The sequence below is a fragment of the Danio rerio genome, chromosome 24 (assembly GCF_049306965.1).
Source record: "Danio rerio strain Tuebingen ecotype United States chromosome 24, GRCz12tu, whole genome shotgun sequence".
NCBI lineage: Eukaryota > Metazoa > Chordata > Actinopteri > Cypriniformes > Danionidae > Danio > Danio rerio.
The window spans coordinates 24,658,382-24,677,592 of NC_133199.1; the positions used below are offsets into that span (position 1 = coordinate 24,658,382).

General features: G+C 35.7%; 1 protein-coding gene across 4 annotated transcripts in view; it reads right to left on the minus strand.

Annotated features, from left to right (window-relative positions):
• Window positions 1–19,211, minus strand: part of vipr1b (vasoactive intestinal peptide receptor 1b) — a 104,889-nt gene that overhangs the window by 75,000 nt on the left and 10,678 nt on the right. For all 4 annotated transcript variants that reach the window (XM_073940350.1, XM_073940349.1, NM_001013353.1 and 1 more), the window contains 1 exon segment: window positions 376–466. In XM_073940350.1, coding sequence (XP_073796451.1) covers window positions 376–466 — 91 coding nt within the window.

Sequence of the window (19,211 nt, forward strand, 5' to 3'; positions counted from 1 at the left end):
ACCCAGCAGAGACTCGAATCAGTGACCTTCTTGCTGCGTGGCAACAGCACTACAAACTCTGCCACTGCATCGCCCATGTAATTTGTTATGTAAATATTAATTACTAAAAATAAATAGGGAAAATAGAATTATGCAAAAGACTTTGTGCAATAGATGCACAACATAAAAAACACGTTTACAGTATATACAGTACATTTTTGCTATTTTTTTACTCTGTTTTTTTTTTTTTATTTAGAACTGCAACAAAATATCCTGTTTCTGCACCAAATCTCATATCTCTGTGATCTACAGTTAACATCCATTTTTCCTCATCAATGCAAAATTGTTTAATGACTATGAAAATGGCACAAAGCAACATTGTTTCTTGAAAATTACCTGATGTGACATTTCCTGCTGTTTTATTCTCACACCTCGCTCTTGCCAGCTCAATCTCATTTACCACGTCACACATCTGAACAGCGGCAACCTGTAATAGACACAGTGAAGAGAGAGAAAAAAAATTGAGTTGTTAAAACACAGCACAGCCTTCAAAGCTTCAATCTTGTTCATCTCAGTGATTCACTACAATAATACTCTCCGGGTAGTCTATTACTTTAAGGTGTCAGCTTTCATCTTGTAAGGCTTTCATTTCATATGCATATTTATGGATTGTAGCAGAGCCTCACAGGGGCTTATTTTGGATAAACATTTACAGCATTAGCTCATCCACTGCTTAAAATAGCCACAAACTTAAATTGTCCATATTATGCTAATTTAAAGCTGCCTACATTTGTTTTGGAGGTCTTTTACAGAGGTTTTTTTTACATAGATTTTCCTATAATTTTGTTCTTTTTTAGTTATTATTTAACAGGGAAAGCAGACAAATAGGTGCTTCCAAATTAGAATTAGCTACAAAGCAAAATTTAATCTGTATTTGCTCACATTTTCTCTATAATTACTTAATTAAATGTATTTGTACCTGTATCAATTAAACTTACTTAAAACATTAAGTTAGAAATGTGTATTTCTTAAAACTAAAATTTTCCATCAAATATCTATCACCAAAGAAATGTACAGGGTTGGGTCCATCGCCGATGGCCAACAAACTTCACGATGCTGAGCCGGCATCGCGATCTATCGCCCCGTCCTACATTTATATTGATAAATAACTTATTACTTGCATGTCATCTTAATATTAATAATGGCCTTGTCATGAGCTGTGTTAATTTTTACATAAAATTTTACATAACCCCTATGCACTCTTGGAAAAGTGTAAATAGTTGATTAACAGTCAGCACATGATCACTAATAAGATGTGCCATTATTAGTAACTTTTGGTGGTTTCTAAAAAAAAATCTGTCAGTGTTATTTTCATTCTCTCATCTTCAGCGCTTCACATTTTCGCGATGTAGCTCCTGTCATCTGAAGGCAGAAGGCATTGACTCAGTGATTGACAGCTGATATTAACCAATCCATTCGCGTTTAGTGCTAGAGCAGTGGGCCAATAAGAAGAGCACAAAGGCAGGGCAAGCATTGCAGGCTTTTTTTTACTTCAGCAAGTTCACATAACAACTGTTTTAATCTGTTCCTGAGTGCGGCGTTTGGCGTTTTTAGGTGTAAAGATGCATTCAGCATAAATGTCTCCCAAATCCGGGCATGCGGTGAGGATTTTGCAGTTAAAACAATGAAAATTTATGCACTCGCAAAAATGCTTCAAAATATATTTTTAGGTCCCATAGATAAAATTTCGGGTGCATATGCGACCAAAACAGTCAAGCCCTAGCATCTTTACTGGTAATCATTTCCTCATAATAATAGTAAAATTAGGAAGTTATCATCAATCACAATACATATTACAGTGAACTTCAAACGGACTTTCTTCTCCTACACTAGCTGTGGGAAAAAGCCATTAGAATGACACAGACCCCTATTCATGCCAGAGTCCTGCGGAAATAAGTGATTGACAGGTGTTAATTTGTAACTTTATTTATTTATGGTTTGGTTATAAAGCAAAGACCATGTGGGCCAGGTAGTGAAAATGGTATGCTAAAATGAATTAATTCATTTTAAATTAATTGAAATTTAACAACAACCACCCCCACCTATAGGACGACGATGCCATTGCACGATGCCAAACTGGTCAACATTGCCCACCCCTGGATTCTAAATTGTGCAGATTGTAGCCACAGTAATGTATTAAGAATGATCTTGACTTGCCTTTTACATTTAACTTACACATAATGTAAAAAAAGCATAATAAAAGTGCTAAAAAAACACTTATCAGACATTCAGTTTGTCATACACCACTTATTGACCATCTAACAGGCCAATGTGGGCCTGTTTGCTAGCAGCAGACTGACAAAAGAGCGACGTTGCGCTGTGGAGATGATATCATGCCTGTGAGGAAGAAAAGGCGCGCAGGGCCAGTGAGTAATCGTCGGATTGCTCACTGATGTCCACTGCTGATGACAAATTCATGCTGACAGTCAGTGGCAGACAGCCTGCGGGTCAATAAGAACGTGAAAGTCCAACGAACAGCTTGAGAAGGTCAATGAAGACATGGTGCCGGAGAAGAGGGGCATAATGGACAGGGCCGAGTGAATCCCTATAGTGTTGATAATGCTGTATGTGTGTGTGAGTGTCATGGTCTTTTGGTGTGTGTGTGTGTGATGTTTATCGTGTTGAGTTAGTGTTTCTGTTTTGGTTTATGTACGCGTAGCCCTGCATTTGTGTGCTTGAGGTGGGCACAGGTGTGTCTGTGCATTTCAGTATGAGAGAGAGTGGGCAGACAGCAGAGATCAATGACTTAAAGTGACAGAAACTTTGTGGTAAATTGGGAAGAGTCAGATCTGCCACTGACATGAATGGAAATGCTAATAGTTTTCTAGATGCATTATAAACATTTAGGCCAAATTAATTTTGACCATGGAAAAAAATGGTGAAAGACACGTACAAAATTAAAAATGTTCCAGGCACTGCATTCATAGCCAATTGATTGTTGGAAAACATCTTTATATTAAGTCTCTTGCTCTCACCATGGTTGCATTTATTTGAGTTAAAAAATAATAAATACACTCACTCACTTACGCACTTTCCTTGGGCTTATTCTATTAATTTATTAGGGGTCACCACAGCAGAAGGAACTGCCACAGTAAATTTATTTATACACAGTATAATTTGTTCCTTTAATGTAAAGCTGAAGCCTTCATCTAGTATTTAATCTGACAATCCTTCAGAAATTCTTCTTATTAAAATATCAATATTCTTAGTTAGTGATTTTGATAACAACAATAACGATAATAATAACAACAACAACAACAACAACAATAAAAAAATAATAATAATAATAAATAAATAAATAAAATCAGTTTTATCACAATTATTAAAACATTTACAGTTTATATTTTTCATATTTTTAAACTCTTTCATGCATCCTAAATACATATCTGGAAAATATCTTCATATTTTTCATTTACCACTTACCTATAAATAAAGCAAAATGAAAAGATTTTTGGACCTTTTTTAACATTAAAAATGAAAGTATATATTATGTATATTTAAATGTTAAATAAGTTTCATTCTTTAGGATCAAATTTGTAAACACAATTCATATTTGTATAGACTGGTTCTGTGAGAGGGATGAATCAATAAAACACAAAAGCATGTATGAAAGTCAGCAAGTTTTTTGAGGAAATAAGTGAAAGGAAACAAAAAGAGAAAAAAAAATAAAAGAGCAGAAAATGATTTCCTGCAATGTTTTAAAGCATAGTTTACCCCCCAATTTACCCTTAGGACACCCAATATGTAGGTCACCTTTTTCAACAGTAAAGACTGTTGATTGTGATTCACAGCTACTAGCTGAGAGTAATACAAAAAAATTAATTTACCTGAACTAATTTACCTGTACATCTTGGGTGGACTAAGGGGGTGTACATCAACAGCTCAGGCTGCACGATACTGGTTAAATATGCAATATTGTTGTTGAGTATTGTGATCATGACATAACTTACAATGTAAAGAGCGATTTTATTTGATTTGTTTTTAAAGGCTTCATCATCAACCCGGCGCAATAAGGTGCAAGATGTATTTGGCGCAATTTGTTGCTATTTTCAGACAAACGCAACACAAATTTTTCCATTTTACACCACGTTGTTTAAATAGCGAATCCATTTGTCCTGTTTTGTGGAGTCATGGGTGTTCCAGTCTAGAAAGAAGGTATGTTTAGGCGTATTGTTGGTGCGTTGCTATTTTGAGGAACTAAAATAGACTGTGCAATTGACCATCTGAAAGCAGGTCTAAAGTCCAACGCAGAGCGTGTTAGTTGTGAGCCTTACATGACCCATACACATTGCTTAATACACACAGGATGTTTGGCAATACGCAAATATATTTACAAATGAAAAGGAATTAAAGAATTAAAATATTTTTAAAAATACATTTTCTACAAAACAACACTGCCTCTATGCCTTCTTCATCTAAGGGGGCTTTTTTCAGTTTATTCATGACAATTTGCTTTTGTATATTATTATTATTATTATTATTATTATTATTATTATTATTATTATTATTATTATTATTAAAAACAAGCTTAGATTTGTCCACCTGTCAGGTTTTGGACCATATAGGGCATAAGACGTGTGCTTGGATATACCTAACTCATCTTTTTTGACTACACTTACTTATTATTGTTCATTTGTTAGTTTGCTGGAAATTATAACTAAATTTAGAAATAGTTTTGAAAAAAACCTTTGCACTTAACAAACAAAATTAAATATATAGGCTAATAGATATCTTCAGTGGAGTGCGTACAACACTGTTTCTTCATCCACGAAGGTAAAAGAGTAAAGTACAGAGTAAAAGTAAAGTAAAGAGAAAGTAAAGAGGCCAAATGGAGGAGACTTGTTCATTATCCGTGTGCAGATGGTCTGTTTAACTGTTTTCTCAATAGTGAAGCATGTAAGTTTTGCACTTACAAAGTCCGCCATGTAAATATCAAATGCACCATGGCACGACACAACTGACTCTTAAAGGGAATGTGAGATGAGACTCTGATTGGTTTAATGCACATTATGCTCAAAACACATCCTTAATTCATTAAGCGAATAAGCACAACCCAGTTAGACCATGCATCAGGGAACAGACCATATTTTTCCATCCTTAAAATACCAAAAGTGAAATTGGACATGCTCTTAATTGCATCATGCGCTTTAGACTTTGCAACTAGATCGTTAAAATAGAGCCCTAGATGGTTTATTTATGTAACGATACTAAAAAAAACAGTTAATGTATATTTTTTTCAGATTCAATTAATTTTATTTCAGACTAAAACACAGTCGAGGTGTGAATAAGTGAACGCAGATATTATTACTCTAATTGGCTGTTGTCTTAACTCCCACCATAAGTGTTTTTTTTTTAGCTCCGTGTTCACCTTTGGGCTTTTCCAGCCAATAGCAGCACAGAAGCTACTAGGGAGGTGGAGATAAAAATAGTAAGGTCCTATCTGCTTGGTCAGATTTAGATACACAACCAGTGCATATCCACTTGTTAAGTCGTGATGTATGGAATACTGTTTCCAGGTCCAAGCCACTACTCATTTGAATTAAGAAAATATTTGTTTATGACCACTTTTTAGTCCTATCACACATTAAAGTAAGTTTTATATAAGTTATATATAACATGGTGTACACAACAGTCTCTGGACTTGCTGCATCACAGACACCAATATTTTAACAATTTCTTAAAAAAGATAAACTGATGAATATTGCGATCGTGATTTTCAAAAGTATTACAGCGATTTGTAAACGTTTATTAGCATCATTTGTTGAGTCTCCCCATACAGTTCGATACAACACTTGAACCCGGAAGCCGCTTTGCATGACGTTACACATAACAAGCGGATAATAAATGTAATTTATAACAAATGTTTGCGATTGCATATACTATGATTGTGATAATTATAATTTTACAATATATTATGCAGCCCTACTAACAGCATAACAGCTCTATAGTTATAGAGTAAACTATCTATTTAAGATGTAGATTTATTCAATTGACCATATCACAAACAATTTATGTGAAAATGTTCGCCATTTCAATACATCTTATAGAGAAGCCCTTTAATAAAGTCTATTCTGCTCCATGACACGGTCAATACCATCTAAAATTATGCAGCTGCACTTCATAATAAATGTTTAGGAGAAGAGCTGCAGGAAAAAATGATGCTGAAAATATAGGCGCTATTTTTGCTCAGTTTCAGCTGTCAGTCTCCGATACATTGGTGCATGGATAATGGGGTCAGTTCAGTGAGAGGCTGCTGCACTGCCATCATCAGCCATGCGTGCACCTATAATCCCCACCAGCAGAAGATTCCATCAGACTTTTTTATTGCATCATCTGACCTTGTGTAGCTCCGAAGACACCATAAAAGTAGGAGTGGAAGGGAAGAGTACACAAAAAGACTCTTGAAATAAGACTTAAAATGTCATTACCTCTGGTTAATAATTGCCTTCTCTGTCTAAAGTATCGCAACCCTTGTGCTAAGGCTAGTAGCTTCATTTGGTTCCTGGAAGCTAATAAACTGCAGGTTTACATTAGATAAGTTTCTGTGGAGCTTCTCCAGCTCAAGCTGCAGACAAAGGGCCATTTAGAGCTTGTTTACAGTGATTTGCCTAAATTACAATAACAGTGTTCTATTAGTCTCATAATAAATCTGCCAAATTCCCTCAAATATTTCCATCAGATAATGGATGTGCATTCCTGCTTACTCTACATTGGCGCGTTCATCAGGTGCAGGGTTCATTGCGTGTGAAAGCGACCCAATAAAGCGGCGGGGTTAGGCATTAGGGTGATCGCTGATGCATTCCTGGCGAAGAGACACACTCAGCTTCACATATTTGTGTTTATGCTCAAATTGTTTGCAAGAGTTCAACTATGTAAGTGGATTCCCTGCTGGAAATCCAGCTTAGGTTGGATTGCTGTGTTTTGGAACACGATAGCAGGTCTAAGCTGGTCATTAGCTGGCCCAAGCCTTGTGTTTTTACACTCTTTTTTTCTCAAACAGCTCATTTCCAAAAATATCAGTGGATAATCCGCCTTTCACTAGATAAGGCTTGAATCCTGCTTAAAAAAACAACAATGCAATGGTTGTTTAGGATGATCTATCTGGTCTCAGAAACAATTGCTTGCTGTACTCTAAAAATGCTGAAATGATTCAACCACTGTTTAGGTCAAATATGAACAAGCCCAACTGGGTCAAAACTGGGTCAAAAATGGTATTTTAAATGCAAGCTACAAGAAGCGTTGAATGGGCCCTGGTTCACTTAGGGCCAGATTTATCAAACTGGGCAAATTTACACATGAACGCAAATTCAAAACATCAGCCGGTCATGAAAATTTCTGTAGATAATTTACAGACAATATGCAATTTAAAGAGCAAATATGTAACATCTCATTTACATATTGATCAATGTAATGAGCACAGCACAAATTAGCATAGTAGCAAATAAGTAGACCTTAAGGTGGGGTTGATCGACTATTACCAGGCACTGTGCAATCTCTTTTCTCTATTGATGATAAAGGGGGCTAAAAAATAGGTGTTCTAAGAAACTTACTGATATTCATCTAAAAGTAAAAACTAAAAAAAAATTTCCTATAATATATTAGCATTTAATAAAAACACCTATGGTACGCATATTCAAAAAGTGAATTATTATTTATTTCCCAATAATTTATTTTCCAATAAGTAGGCATATTTCTAAAATAGACAAGCTTAATAAAAAAATAACTATAAGACATTGACAAAACCTTTTACATGCCAAGTAGAGCTGCACAATAAATCGTAAAAAGATTGCGATCTCGATTCGACCCCTTAGATCAGGGGTCTCAAACTTGTGGCCCGCGGGCCATTTGCGGCCCTCAGTGCAATATTTTGTGGCCCGCGCCGACCGCTGTACACTGACAGAATCAGCGGAGCGGGGAGAGAGAGCGCTCCCCACTCCGCTGATTCTATCCGTACACAGCGGTCACTGGCATTTCCCGCCCGCCGTGTAAACAAAGGGGCGGGGATGCCGGTGACGTCACCACGCACCCCGCCCCTTTGTTAGACGCTGTGACGGGCGGGAAGTGTTAGGAGGGAACTCGCGCCGTCCAGAACCAAGGTAAGCTGTTCCCACCCCTGCCTGCCACTTAGCTACCTATCTGCAGCCTGCCACCTACTTAGCTACAGCCTGCATCTTATATATATTATAGGTAGATACAGACTGGTACAGACTGATGTGACTGGAGTGGGGTTTAAGCGGACCATGTGCCTTTTTGGGAGCACATATTTGTGTGAGAAGTTATTCTCCACCTTGAACTTCAATAAGTCAAAGTACAGGTCTAGACTTAATGATGATCATCTTCAAGCCATACTGAGGGTCTCAACTGCTTCCGCTCTAAAACCAAATGTGGTTCAGATTTGTGAGAAGAAGCGCTGTCAAGTCTCTGGCAGCAAGGAGTAGGCAAAAGATGCCATGTTCAGAAGAACTGTTCATAATCTTCACTCAATGTTCTATTAATGTTCAGTACACTTCATGTTCAGAAGAAATAATTAAAACTGTTAATAATGACATTTGAGGACTTTTTTTTTTGTGAAATCCCTTATGCGGCCCAGCCTCACCCAGACTTTGCCTCCTGCGGCCCCCAGGTAAATTGAGTTTGAGACCCCTGCCTTAGATGATCTTAATCCAGCATTTCTACAATTCTGTCAATTGTACAAGTCCTCACATTGTTTTACATATGTTGTTCAGCAACGTGGAAAACTCCAAATGGTGTTTAAAGAGTCACATGCTGTATTTATAAGATACAATACACCTCAAAAATGTAATTTCTGTCTTCATGTAATGTATTTGCGACCGCAAAATCACACGTGACTTGAGCTGACCGTAAGCTGTTAACACAGGGAGGCGCGCCCACCACTGAATGAAGTCTACTTTAGTGAACAGAACCTGCACATGCTGTGAATAACAGATAATGAAGTTGTAAATAACATTCAGTTTGTGGCACAGAGTGATCATTTGGGAGCCGCACTGGAAGTGAAGCGCTCTTAGCAGTGAAAAGGAAACCGAAAGCGCACACAGCCAGATGTAGCTGACTGATTCCAGCCCAAAAAGTATCCAAAACCCACCATTCCAAGTCTATACAAAATTTAGCATTTTTACCAACAGTACAGCTACACAAAGCCTATTACTGTTTACCACATGTTTGACAATAACAATAATAACAGCCCACATATATTAACCCTTATTTTATATCTACAGAATTGTGAGAAAATCTTAATTTTATTTTAGGCAAAAAAAAAAAAAACGCGATTCTCATTTTAGCCAGAATCGTGCAGGTCTAATGCCAAGATGAAAAGCCTCAGAGCTGGAGAGCTCTCAGACAGTAAGCCATATTTAACTGTATATATGTGGGAATGTACAAGATGTACATTTTGACAACTCTTCGTGGCTTTGACATTTCATCTGCAAGGAGAACAAATTGCATGCTGTGACTATCTGAGGTAACTAAGATTATGCTGGTATTATGTGACTCACCCTAGTTTTTGTCCCAAATCATCTTTAAATTACTGATCCAAATAAAATTTAAATTAAATAAAATGTTTAGGTGATGTGTTCCTCTGCCATTCCCAATAAAAACATTCTTTATTCCACATGCTCCCTGTACTCTATGGTGCCTCCCCCTTAAAACAAAAACTGCAGACATTTCAAGTGCAACATTTTAGATGTGCAAAGACATTTAGGATGTTCTAAAATGTGTTACAGTCAAATCACCCTCCAGACCAAGACTGATTACTCACTGAAGCTAAGCAGGGATGAGACTGTTCAGTACCAGGATAGGAGACCACATGGAAAAACTAGGTTGCTGTTGGAATTGGTGTTAGTGAGGCCAGCAGGGGGCACTCTACCTGTAGTCAGTGTGACTCCTAATGTCCCAGTAAAGTAAAGGGGACACTAAACTGTCAGTGGGCGCTGTCTTAAACTATACTGTCAGTGAGCGCCACCTTTAGGATGACATGTTAAACCGAGGTTCTGACTCTGTGGTCTTTAAAAATTCCATGGCACTTCTCGAAAAAACCTTACATATCATGGACTACCAATTACCCCCATGCACTAAAATGCCTCTATCACTGTCTGTCCACTCCACCAATAGCTGGTGTGTGGTGAGCACACTACCGTCATTGTCCTGTGGCTGATGTTGCATCATCCAAATGGATGTTACACACTGGAGATGTGGAGTGTAACATCGCATGGTTGAGCAATAACATGCTGTTTAGCAAATAGCAAAACAGAATCAAAATATGTCCGGTGATACATTCCTCAATGAAATCTCAAAACCTTTGTCATTTTGTAAAACAAATGCCTTAGACTGACCTTATTTGGTGTTGATCTTATAAAATCTCTAAGAGGATAAAATGGCAAAAACAACATATATTTTGCAGAGACATTTTTAAAGAACTGCTGGATTTTGCCATAATATTTTGTATGCAATCAAACATTCTATGAGATTTCTGTACATTGTGTATCAACATAAAATGTGGTTATTTCATTGAATGTGTCTAGGTGATAATATTGAGCCATTTTGCCTATTTATAAAACTCATATTAAATTAAAGTTTTGGCCAATTTTGGTGTGTGTGCCAAGTTTCATGATATTTTAAAGATGTTTAATCTCTCAAAATAGTAGAAGGAAAAGAAAAAACACTGGAAGAATCCAATAAGGTATGTCCATATTTGACCCACATTTGCATTGAAATGATCCAGCATTTTTAGAATGTAGTTTAGTTGGTTGCCAAACAGGTTTCAGAACTCCAAAATCATCTAAAACATCCAACAAGACCATCCTTGGAGACCAGAAAACCACTTTGAGTATGTTTAAAATGCTTTTCAAACAGAAAAGCCAGACATCCAGTAACACCAAAGGAGCTAGTCATTGAAAGGTCTGTGAAGGTGTCTCAGCAGTCAATACCTCTTTTGGCTTGAGTAAAAGAGTATATAGTTCACAACAATTCTTTATGGTTGGTATTGATCCATTCATTTAATGTCAGCCTTTTCCGTGGTATTTGAGAGAAAGAGACAGGAGGTTGAGAGCCTGTCTGCAAAACAATGGCCATATGATGACTCAAGCCAAGACCTTGGCAATGAAAAACATCAGCTACTGTATATAGAGATTGCCATTTACACACCAAATGAGAAGATCACCAGAAAAAAAAAACAGGGTTACACGGTTGTATCAGATTATTATACTAATTGAATATAACTTTTAAAACAAACTCTTGTTCAAAAGCCAACTAGATCTTAAATACTTGCTTCTACATTGATGCTATCATATTTCTAAAAATACAAATAAACGAAAGAACTTGTGAATAAATATTAAATGCCTCAGGGCTACATTAAATAAAATGAAATCTTTGGACATCTGACACAAGTCACAAGTCAGTTTTTCCAGACTCTAAAGAAAGAAAATTATCTAATTTAACCACAAACTGAAGAAGAGGACAACTCATGTGATGTATTTTTCTTTATTTTATTTACCCATTTAGTTAAAGTGTTGAATAGTTGTTAAACTGAAAAAGTTTCATGACTTTAAATTTATTGAACATGATTTTTGATGAATAAAATTAAACATTAGTAAATATTTTAGTCACTTTACCATAAGGTTTCATAAGGTAATGTACTTTAACATGAACTAAGTATAAACAATACTTGTAGTGCATTTAATCAACGTAGTTTAAAATATAGGGCTCTATTTTGACAGTCCATGCACAGAGCGCAAAACGCAGGGCGCAAACGCTTTCAGGGCGTGTCAGAACGCATTTTTGCTAATTTAAGGACGGAAAAGTCTGCTTTGCGCTGTGGCGCATGGTCTAAAAGGGTTGAGTTTATTTTCTTAATGAGTTATAGGTGTGTTTTGAGAATAAACCAATCAGAGTCTCATCTCTCATTACCTTTAGAAGCCAGCTGCGTCGCGCCAAATGTGTATTTGCTATTAACATGACATAAAGTTCACTTTCACTTTTGCTCTCGTGGACAGGGAAACCTTTACGCACAGACATCAATTATTCTATAAATAATTAATTTTGTTTGTTAAGCGCAAAGATTTGTTTCAATACTATATCTAAATTCAGTTCTAATTTCCAGCAAACGAATAAATGAACAATAATAACAAAGTGTGGTCAAAATACTGAGTTATTTCCAAATACACTTGCTCTGCCCCATATGGTCTAAAACCTGACAGGTGGACAAATCTAAGCTTGTTTTTAATAAAACAAATATAAATATGGATATAATAAATAATACTGCTAATAATAATAACATTATACAAAAGCAAATTGAATGAACTGAAAAAGCCTCCCAAGATGAAAAAAGTATGAAGGCAGTGGTTTTTAAATTCATGTAGGCTAGAAATTAATATGTTTTGTAATATTTTAATAATTTATATTTCTATCCTATATATGTAAGCAAGGCGCACTTTGCACCAGACAAGAGACGGACTTTGTTCTGGTCTAAAGAACAGACTATTTACAGTTTCTCAAAATAGCAACGTGCCAAAACACGCCTGCTTTTTTAGACCAGAACGCCTATGGGCGCACAAATGAGCACAAATGCATTTGCTATTTAAACATTGTGGCACAACACTTCAAAATGACCCTTGCGCCGAGCTGAAAGTAGCAAAAGACTATTGCGCCGCACCTTGCGCCACATTGCACCGGGTGTATGATAGGGCCCTTAATGGCTTATCAAAATCCAAATTCATGCTTGTTAACATAAGTTAATGCCCCATGAATTAACATGAACTAACACTAAACAACTGTATTTTCATGAACTAATGTCAACTAACATGAGCAAATACTCTAGTAAATGTATTGTTCATGGTTTGTTCATCTTAGTATATGCATTAACTAACATTAACACAACGTTATTGTAAAGGTTACCAATATTTTAGCCAGTTACATTAGGTTAAGCAATTAAAGTGGTTTATTGTTCATCATTCTCAAATGTGTAATTCTGCACTTTAAAATATATATGCAACCAATTGCAGCAATGCAACCGAAGAATCATTTTGAGTTTCATATAACACATGAAGCAATTTTAAGAGCCATTTTTATTTTAGTGTGAACAACAATTGAATAATCTATAAAACTTTTTCCTCTGTAAAAAAAAAAAAATTCGAAAGCAAAGTTTTCACAGATGTTAAGTATTCTTCATGTAATCGAATCGAGAATCTTCACGTCTTCATCACTTTAGTTTCTTTCTTAACCCAATTCAATATAAATTCAAATTTTATAGCAAATTTGTCATACAAATTTGAAAAATGGATGTAAATAAGCAAGATATCACACATTCCAAAAAAAAACTCATTCAAAGTCCCAATCAGTTTATTTTTCAAGAATAGCCAGCTAGATTCTCGTTATCCCTAACATATTAACTGTTTAGTCTGTCGGTATCAAATAATACGACAGCAGGTCTGTGCATGCTTTGATCCGACTCAAATCCGCAACTAATACCACTAAACACAGCATGCAGCGCTGATACGCACACAGCTGAGCTGAATAATGAAGTCCTGTGCCTCAGATGACTTATCAGAACATCTGCTGACCTCTGGGATGAACCTGCACGGCTCGGTGCTGAGCCAGATAACAGTGTGTAAATGCAGACAGCAGCTCTGCACATTCTGCACATAGTGAGGAAGTAACAAGCAGCACATTGGCAAGCAGATGTTCCTTACAACCTTCTAGTATAGGGTAATAAAAATTTTACAACTTACATGTGATAAGTGTAATTGATTCTTTAGCCCCCCTCCTCAAACAAATTTGAGCCCATGGCAGATGAGTATCAATTGCACAAGCACTGTAACTCAAACATCTTAATGTTTCAGCGGCATAGAGATTAAGTTTGATGATGTTTATGCTACAAAAATGGTCAAATTATGTGCCACTAATGTGATGTGGTGCGGCGAAATGTGATAAAGGTATCGTTCCATTTTAAATGGAGTTTTTGTCCTAACCATCCACAACAGAGAAATGCAAAGCTTTCATTTACTGCAACATCATAACTGGAAAAACAGCATGAACTCTGCCCACTATGACAGTGAACCCTCAGGTACTGATTATGGATTTTATACAAGCGTTAAATGTTACCTGTATGAGGCTGAATACTATTTTATGTGACACTTAAACCTATAGCACTAGTAGACAGATTACCTCAAAACTTGACAGTGAATTAACAACAAAATCTCACAGCAATTAGTCATTTTTTATTTAGTAGCTAATTTATTTGAATGGCTGCAATCTCATTTGTGTGATTTAAAATACTTTGCTTATCACCCAATGACGGTTGAGTTTAGGGGTGGAGTTGGGTGACATGCCTCCTTTTTAAAATTGTACATTTTCATACGACTAAACTCTTACAAATTCATACAAATTAGCCACTAAACTGATAAAACGTAAAATAGTTGTTACCTTGTGAGATCAGACTAAAAATAACCAACAAACATTTAGTATAAACATGAATAGAACTGTGTCTCAGTGCCAGTTAACAACATCAGTTACTCAGTTAATGAGGATAAATATTTTTGGTAACACTTTACAGTAGGGTTCATTAGTTAATGCATTTACTAACATGAACTAATCATGAACAACACTTGTACAGCATTTATTAATCATAATTAAACATTTACTAATGCATTATTAACATTTACGTCCATGCTTGTTAACATTAGTTAATGCACCATGAGTTAACATGAACTAACAATGAACAACTGTATTTTCATTAACTAACATTTATTAACATTAATAAATACAGTAGTAAATGTATTGTTCATTGTTTGTTCATGTTAGTAAATGCATTAATTAACATTAACTAATGAACCTTATTGTAAAGTGTGACCATATTTTTTTATAGGTGCGTATGCCTTCAGTGATTCAATTAGAAAATTATCCAGCTACAAGAATACTTTCGTGAGCACACAAAACAAAAATAATGACTGCATTTTACAGTTCCCTTGCGATAGCACATTTGCTTTTTACATGGCGAACTTTGTAAGTGTAAAAACTGAAAGCTTCACTAGCGAGAAAGCAGTTAAACAGACCATCTGCAGCACGGGAATGAGAGAATTATTTCTCATTCTCCGCATTATTTACTTTCACTCTCTTTCATGGATGAGGAAACATGCTGTACGCACAGACATTCTTTAGTTTACATAATTCAGGATAAACTTCAGGTAAAACCCCCCTGCACTACCCCCACTCACCATCATGAACAGCACTGTGGCTGCAGTAGAGTCATTCAGGTTCCTAAGCACCACCATCTCTCAGAATCTGAAGTGGGACATTCACATCGACTCTATTGTGAAGAAAACCCAGCAAAGACTGTAATTCCTTCATCAGCTGAGGAAGTTTAACCTGCTACAGGAGCTGCTCGTACAGTTCTACTGTCATCCAATCCATCCTCTGCACTTCAATCACCGTCTGGTTCGGCTCAGCTGCCAAAACCGACCTCCGTAGACTACAGCGAATAGTCCGGACTGATGAACGAATCACTGGCACTACCGTTCCTACACTTGAAGAACAGTACTCTTCCAGAGTGAGTAGAGGGGCAAAAATCACTCTGGACGCCTCGCACCCAGCACACTTCCTGTTCAAACTATTACTGTCTGGTCGGCGCTAAAGAGCACCAAGCACAAAAACAGCCAGATACAGGAAAAGTTTCTTTCCTTAGGCCATCAACCAACAGGTAAATATTCCCCTACTGTGCAATAAACATGTGCAATACTTTATACGCAATTCATACGCAATTGTACACAGCACTTTATATCAGTATACATTGCAATACTTTCGCCATTCGCATTAGTACACAGCACCGTGTAACTTGTATATTTATAACAAATCTGTACATACAATTCAACATCCAGATTTTTTGACTAACTGCATCTCAGTTTGATGCTTATCATCTTTTTTTCATATTTATTTTTTGTTATCACTTGTCACTTTATGTACACTGGCAGCTTCTGTAGCCAAAACAAATTCCTTGTGCGTGTGAAGCACACTTGGCAATAAAACTGATTTTGATAATTCATTTAGTTTGTTAAGCACAAAGATTTGTTTTAAAACTATTTCTTAATTCATTTCTAATTTCCAGCAAATAAATGAATAATAATTTCCAACGAATAAATGACTAACAATAACGAAGTTGCCCCATATGCTCCTAAATTTGACAGGTGAGCAAATCTAAGCTTGTTTTTAATAAAACAAAAATAAATATGCATATAATAAATCTACTACTAATAATAGCATTGTACAAAAGCAAATTGCCATGAATAAACTGAAAAAGCGCCCTGAGATAAAGAAGGCATGGAGGCAGAGGTTGTTATATTTATGTAGAAAATAACCATTTTTTTATATTTTTAATTCTTTAAATCTATTTTATTTGTAAAGATAATTGCGTAATGCTGTGCATCCTCTGTGTAATAAGTAATTTGTAAGGGAGGCGCACAACTAACACGCTCTACGCTGGACTTTAGACCTCCTCTCAGCTGGTCTATTGCGCAGTCTATTTCAGTTCCTCAAAATAACCATGAGTCCGCCATACGCCTCAAAACGCTTCCTTTATTAGACCAGAATGCCTATGAGCCCACATATGAGTGCAAATTCATTTGCTATTTAAACAGCATGGTGCAAAACATCAAAATGAAACTTTGGTCGAGCTGAAAATAGCAAATAACATCTAAGTCTGGCCTTGCACTGAATTGCGCCGAGAGTATGATAGGGCCTTTAATGTCAAGAAGATAAAAATGGATTTGTACAAATATTTAAACACAATTGTTTAAGTAGCACAGCCTCTGTCTTGGGGAAATTAGACTGTAGCATTAGTGATAGCTCACTTGTTTCAAAGACTACACTTTTGAATGGGAAAAGTGTAACTGTCAAAATGGTGCATGAAGTCCCGCCTTTTAGTACAGAAGCCAATCAGCGATCACTATATAATGAATAAAGCCCACCTTCTAGTACAGGAGCCAATCAGCGATCACTTTATGGTGAATAAAGCACACCTTCTAGTACAGGAGCCAATCAGCGATTGCTTTAAATGACAATTCTTCGGGGGAAGGAGCTCGGACAGATGTGAGTTTCTGCAGATTTTGTGTGATATAAACATTTAGAAATGAAACTAAATAGACAGTTGTAGTTTAATTTCATTAGTTATTTGTAATATGTAATGTAATCATAAGCTTGGCAAGTAGTTTTGGAGAACTTGATGTTTCCCCATTTAAACAGAATGCCCCAGGATACTGCCCGAGAGGCATTTCAAAGATTGACGCCAATAAAATTACTTGCCTTAAAGAAACTTTGCTTGAGCTAACATTAACTAAGTTAATATACATTATTATAAGTTAATCGCCACTATAAATGTCAGATTAATGTAAATTAATTTTATGTGGAATATAAAAAGTGCTGATCCTGAATGTTTTCATCTTGATTGTGATGAACGTAACATGATTTATGTCCCAATCTAGAAAGAGGGTTTACATTAAAACAGGATTGCTAGATTGATGTTTCACTTCTGTTGAGCTCCAGAACACACAGGTCTTATGACACCCAAATGGGTGGTCATGGGTATTTAAAAACAGTTTTATGCATTCATTTACAACCGAGTTTATCACTGCGCTTAGGACATACAAGCCATGGCATACTGCAATACTACAAAATCATTTGGGAATACTTTAATAGTCTTTGGCAAAAGTAATGTGCAACCAGTGAGCTGTTTCTTTTTTATTTCTGTGAGTGCAGTTAAGGAGAACAGAAGTATCAGGTGACATCATTCAGGACATCCATTTTTGTTTCATTACCTTACAAGCTAAAGTGCAGTTGGACAGCTGGCATGTCATGTAATTTTGCTGTCTTTAAAGAAAAAGGACAGTCTCTTATGTAGTATTTTTATCATTTCTAAGGTGATTTTGTCATCTTTGGTGGCATACAATTATCTGTTCAAAATGTGCTTTATAATTATCTTTATATACTTGTTTAGAAATACATCATGATACACTTTATTTTTACTTTTTTGATGAAGAGAAAGTAAAAAATGTAAAAACAAAAAACTACTGAGTGCACCTGTAAATCCAGACGGTTTGAAAAGTGTTTTGTCTAATTGTTTATTTTTGAACATTTACAGGAAATATTTTCAGTTGTCTAGACAACTAAGGTAACTGTTATATTTTCAAAAGCTAAAGGAACTAAAGGAACATTCATTTTGATTCCTTATTCATCCAGTATTCATTCATTCCTTCGATTTAATCATCAAGGTTAAAAACTTCTGCCCACACGGACATGCTTTTTTATATACTTTTTATATACTGACATCAGAAATCAAGGCAGTAGTACCTTATTAATTGATTTTCCTTTTTCCTTTGTTTTCTCAGATAATATGACAAATGTGCTCTGGAAAAAAATCGTTTTTTTTTTACAAATATGTTCTGTAATAAAAAACATTCTAACATTAAATTTATAGTTATTGCTTGTATTTTGGTACTAGTTATTTTTCTGTTTTTTAAAAGAACTGTTCTGCATTTTCAGAGAGTAGCACGTAATTTTACATTAATATTTACAAATTATTCCTGTAAAAATATGGAAACAAAAATTCAGTCAAATTGTTTTTAGTGAAGATAGTAATCATATGAAGATCGACGTGAGGTTAATAATGTCAAATAAAAGCCTATTGTTTGCTGCATATAATGCATGCACTGTAAACTATAAAATATTTAATTTACTACTCTAACAATCTTTCTATGCTAATTGTTACAATCACCAGTGATCTAGTTGCTGCGGAAAACAACACAAACGCACGCTACTTTAACAACCTACATCTCCCAGCGTGCGCCTCGTATACCTGAGTATTTGTCTCGTCGCTGAGTCTTAAACTGTTTAGTGAGCATTACGATGCATTTGACCCCATTACTTTGTTATTTTTTTTGCTGCGTTTATGCCTGGGCTTATTTGTTTGCACCTGTTTGTTCCTGTTACAACCTTTAATTTCAAGACGATTGTCTTAATAAACTGCTATTCCTCAACTTTGTTTTCCAGGCATCCTCACATGACACCAACCTTGTTTTTGTTGTTAAACAATGACCAAATGTGTTATTTGAAAAAAAAAAAAAAATTATATATATATATATATATATATATATATATATATATATATATAT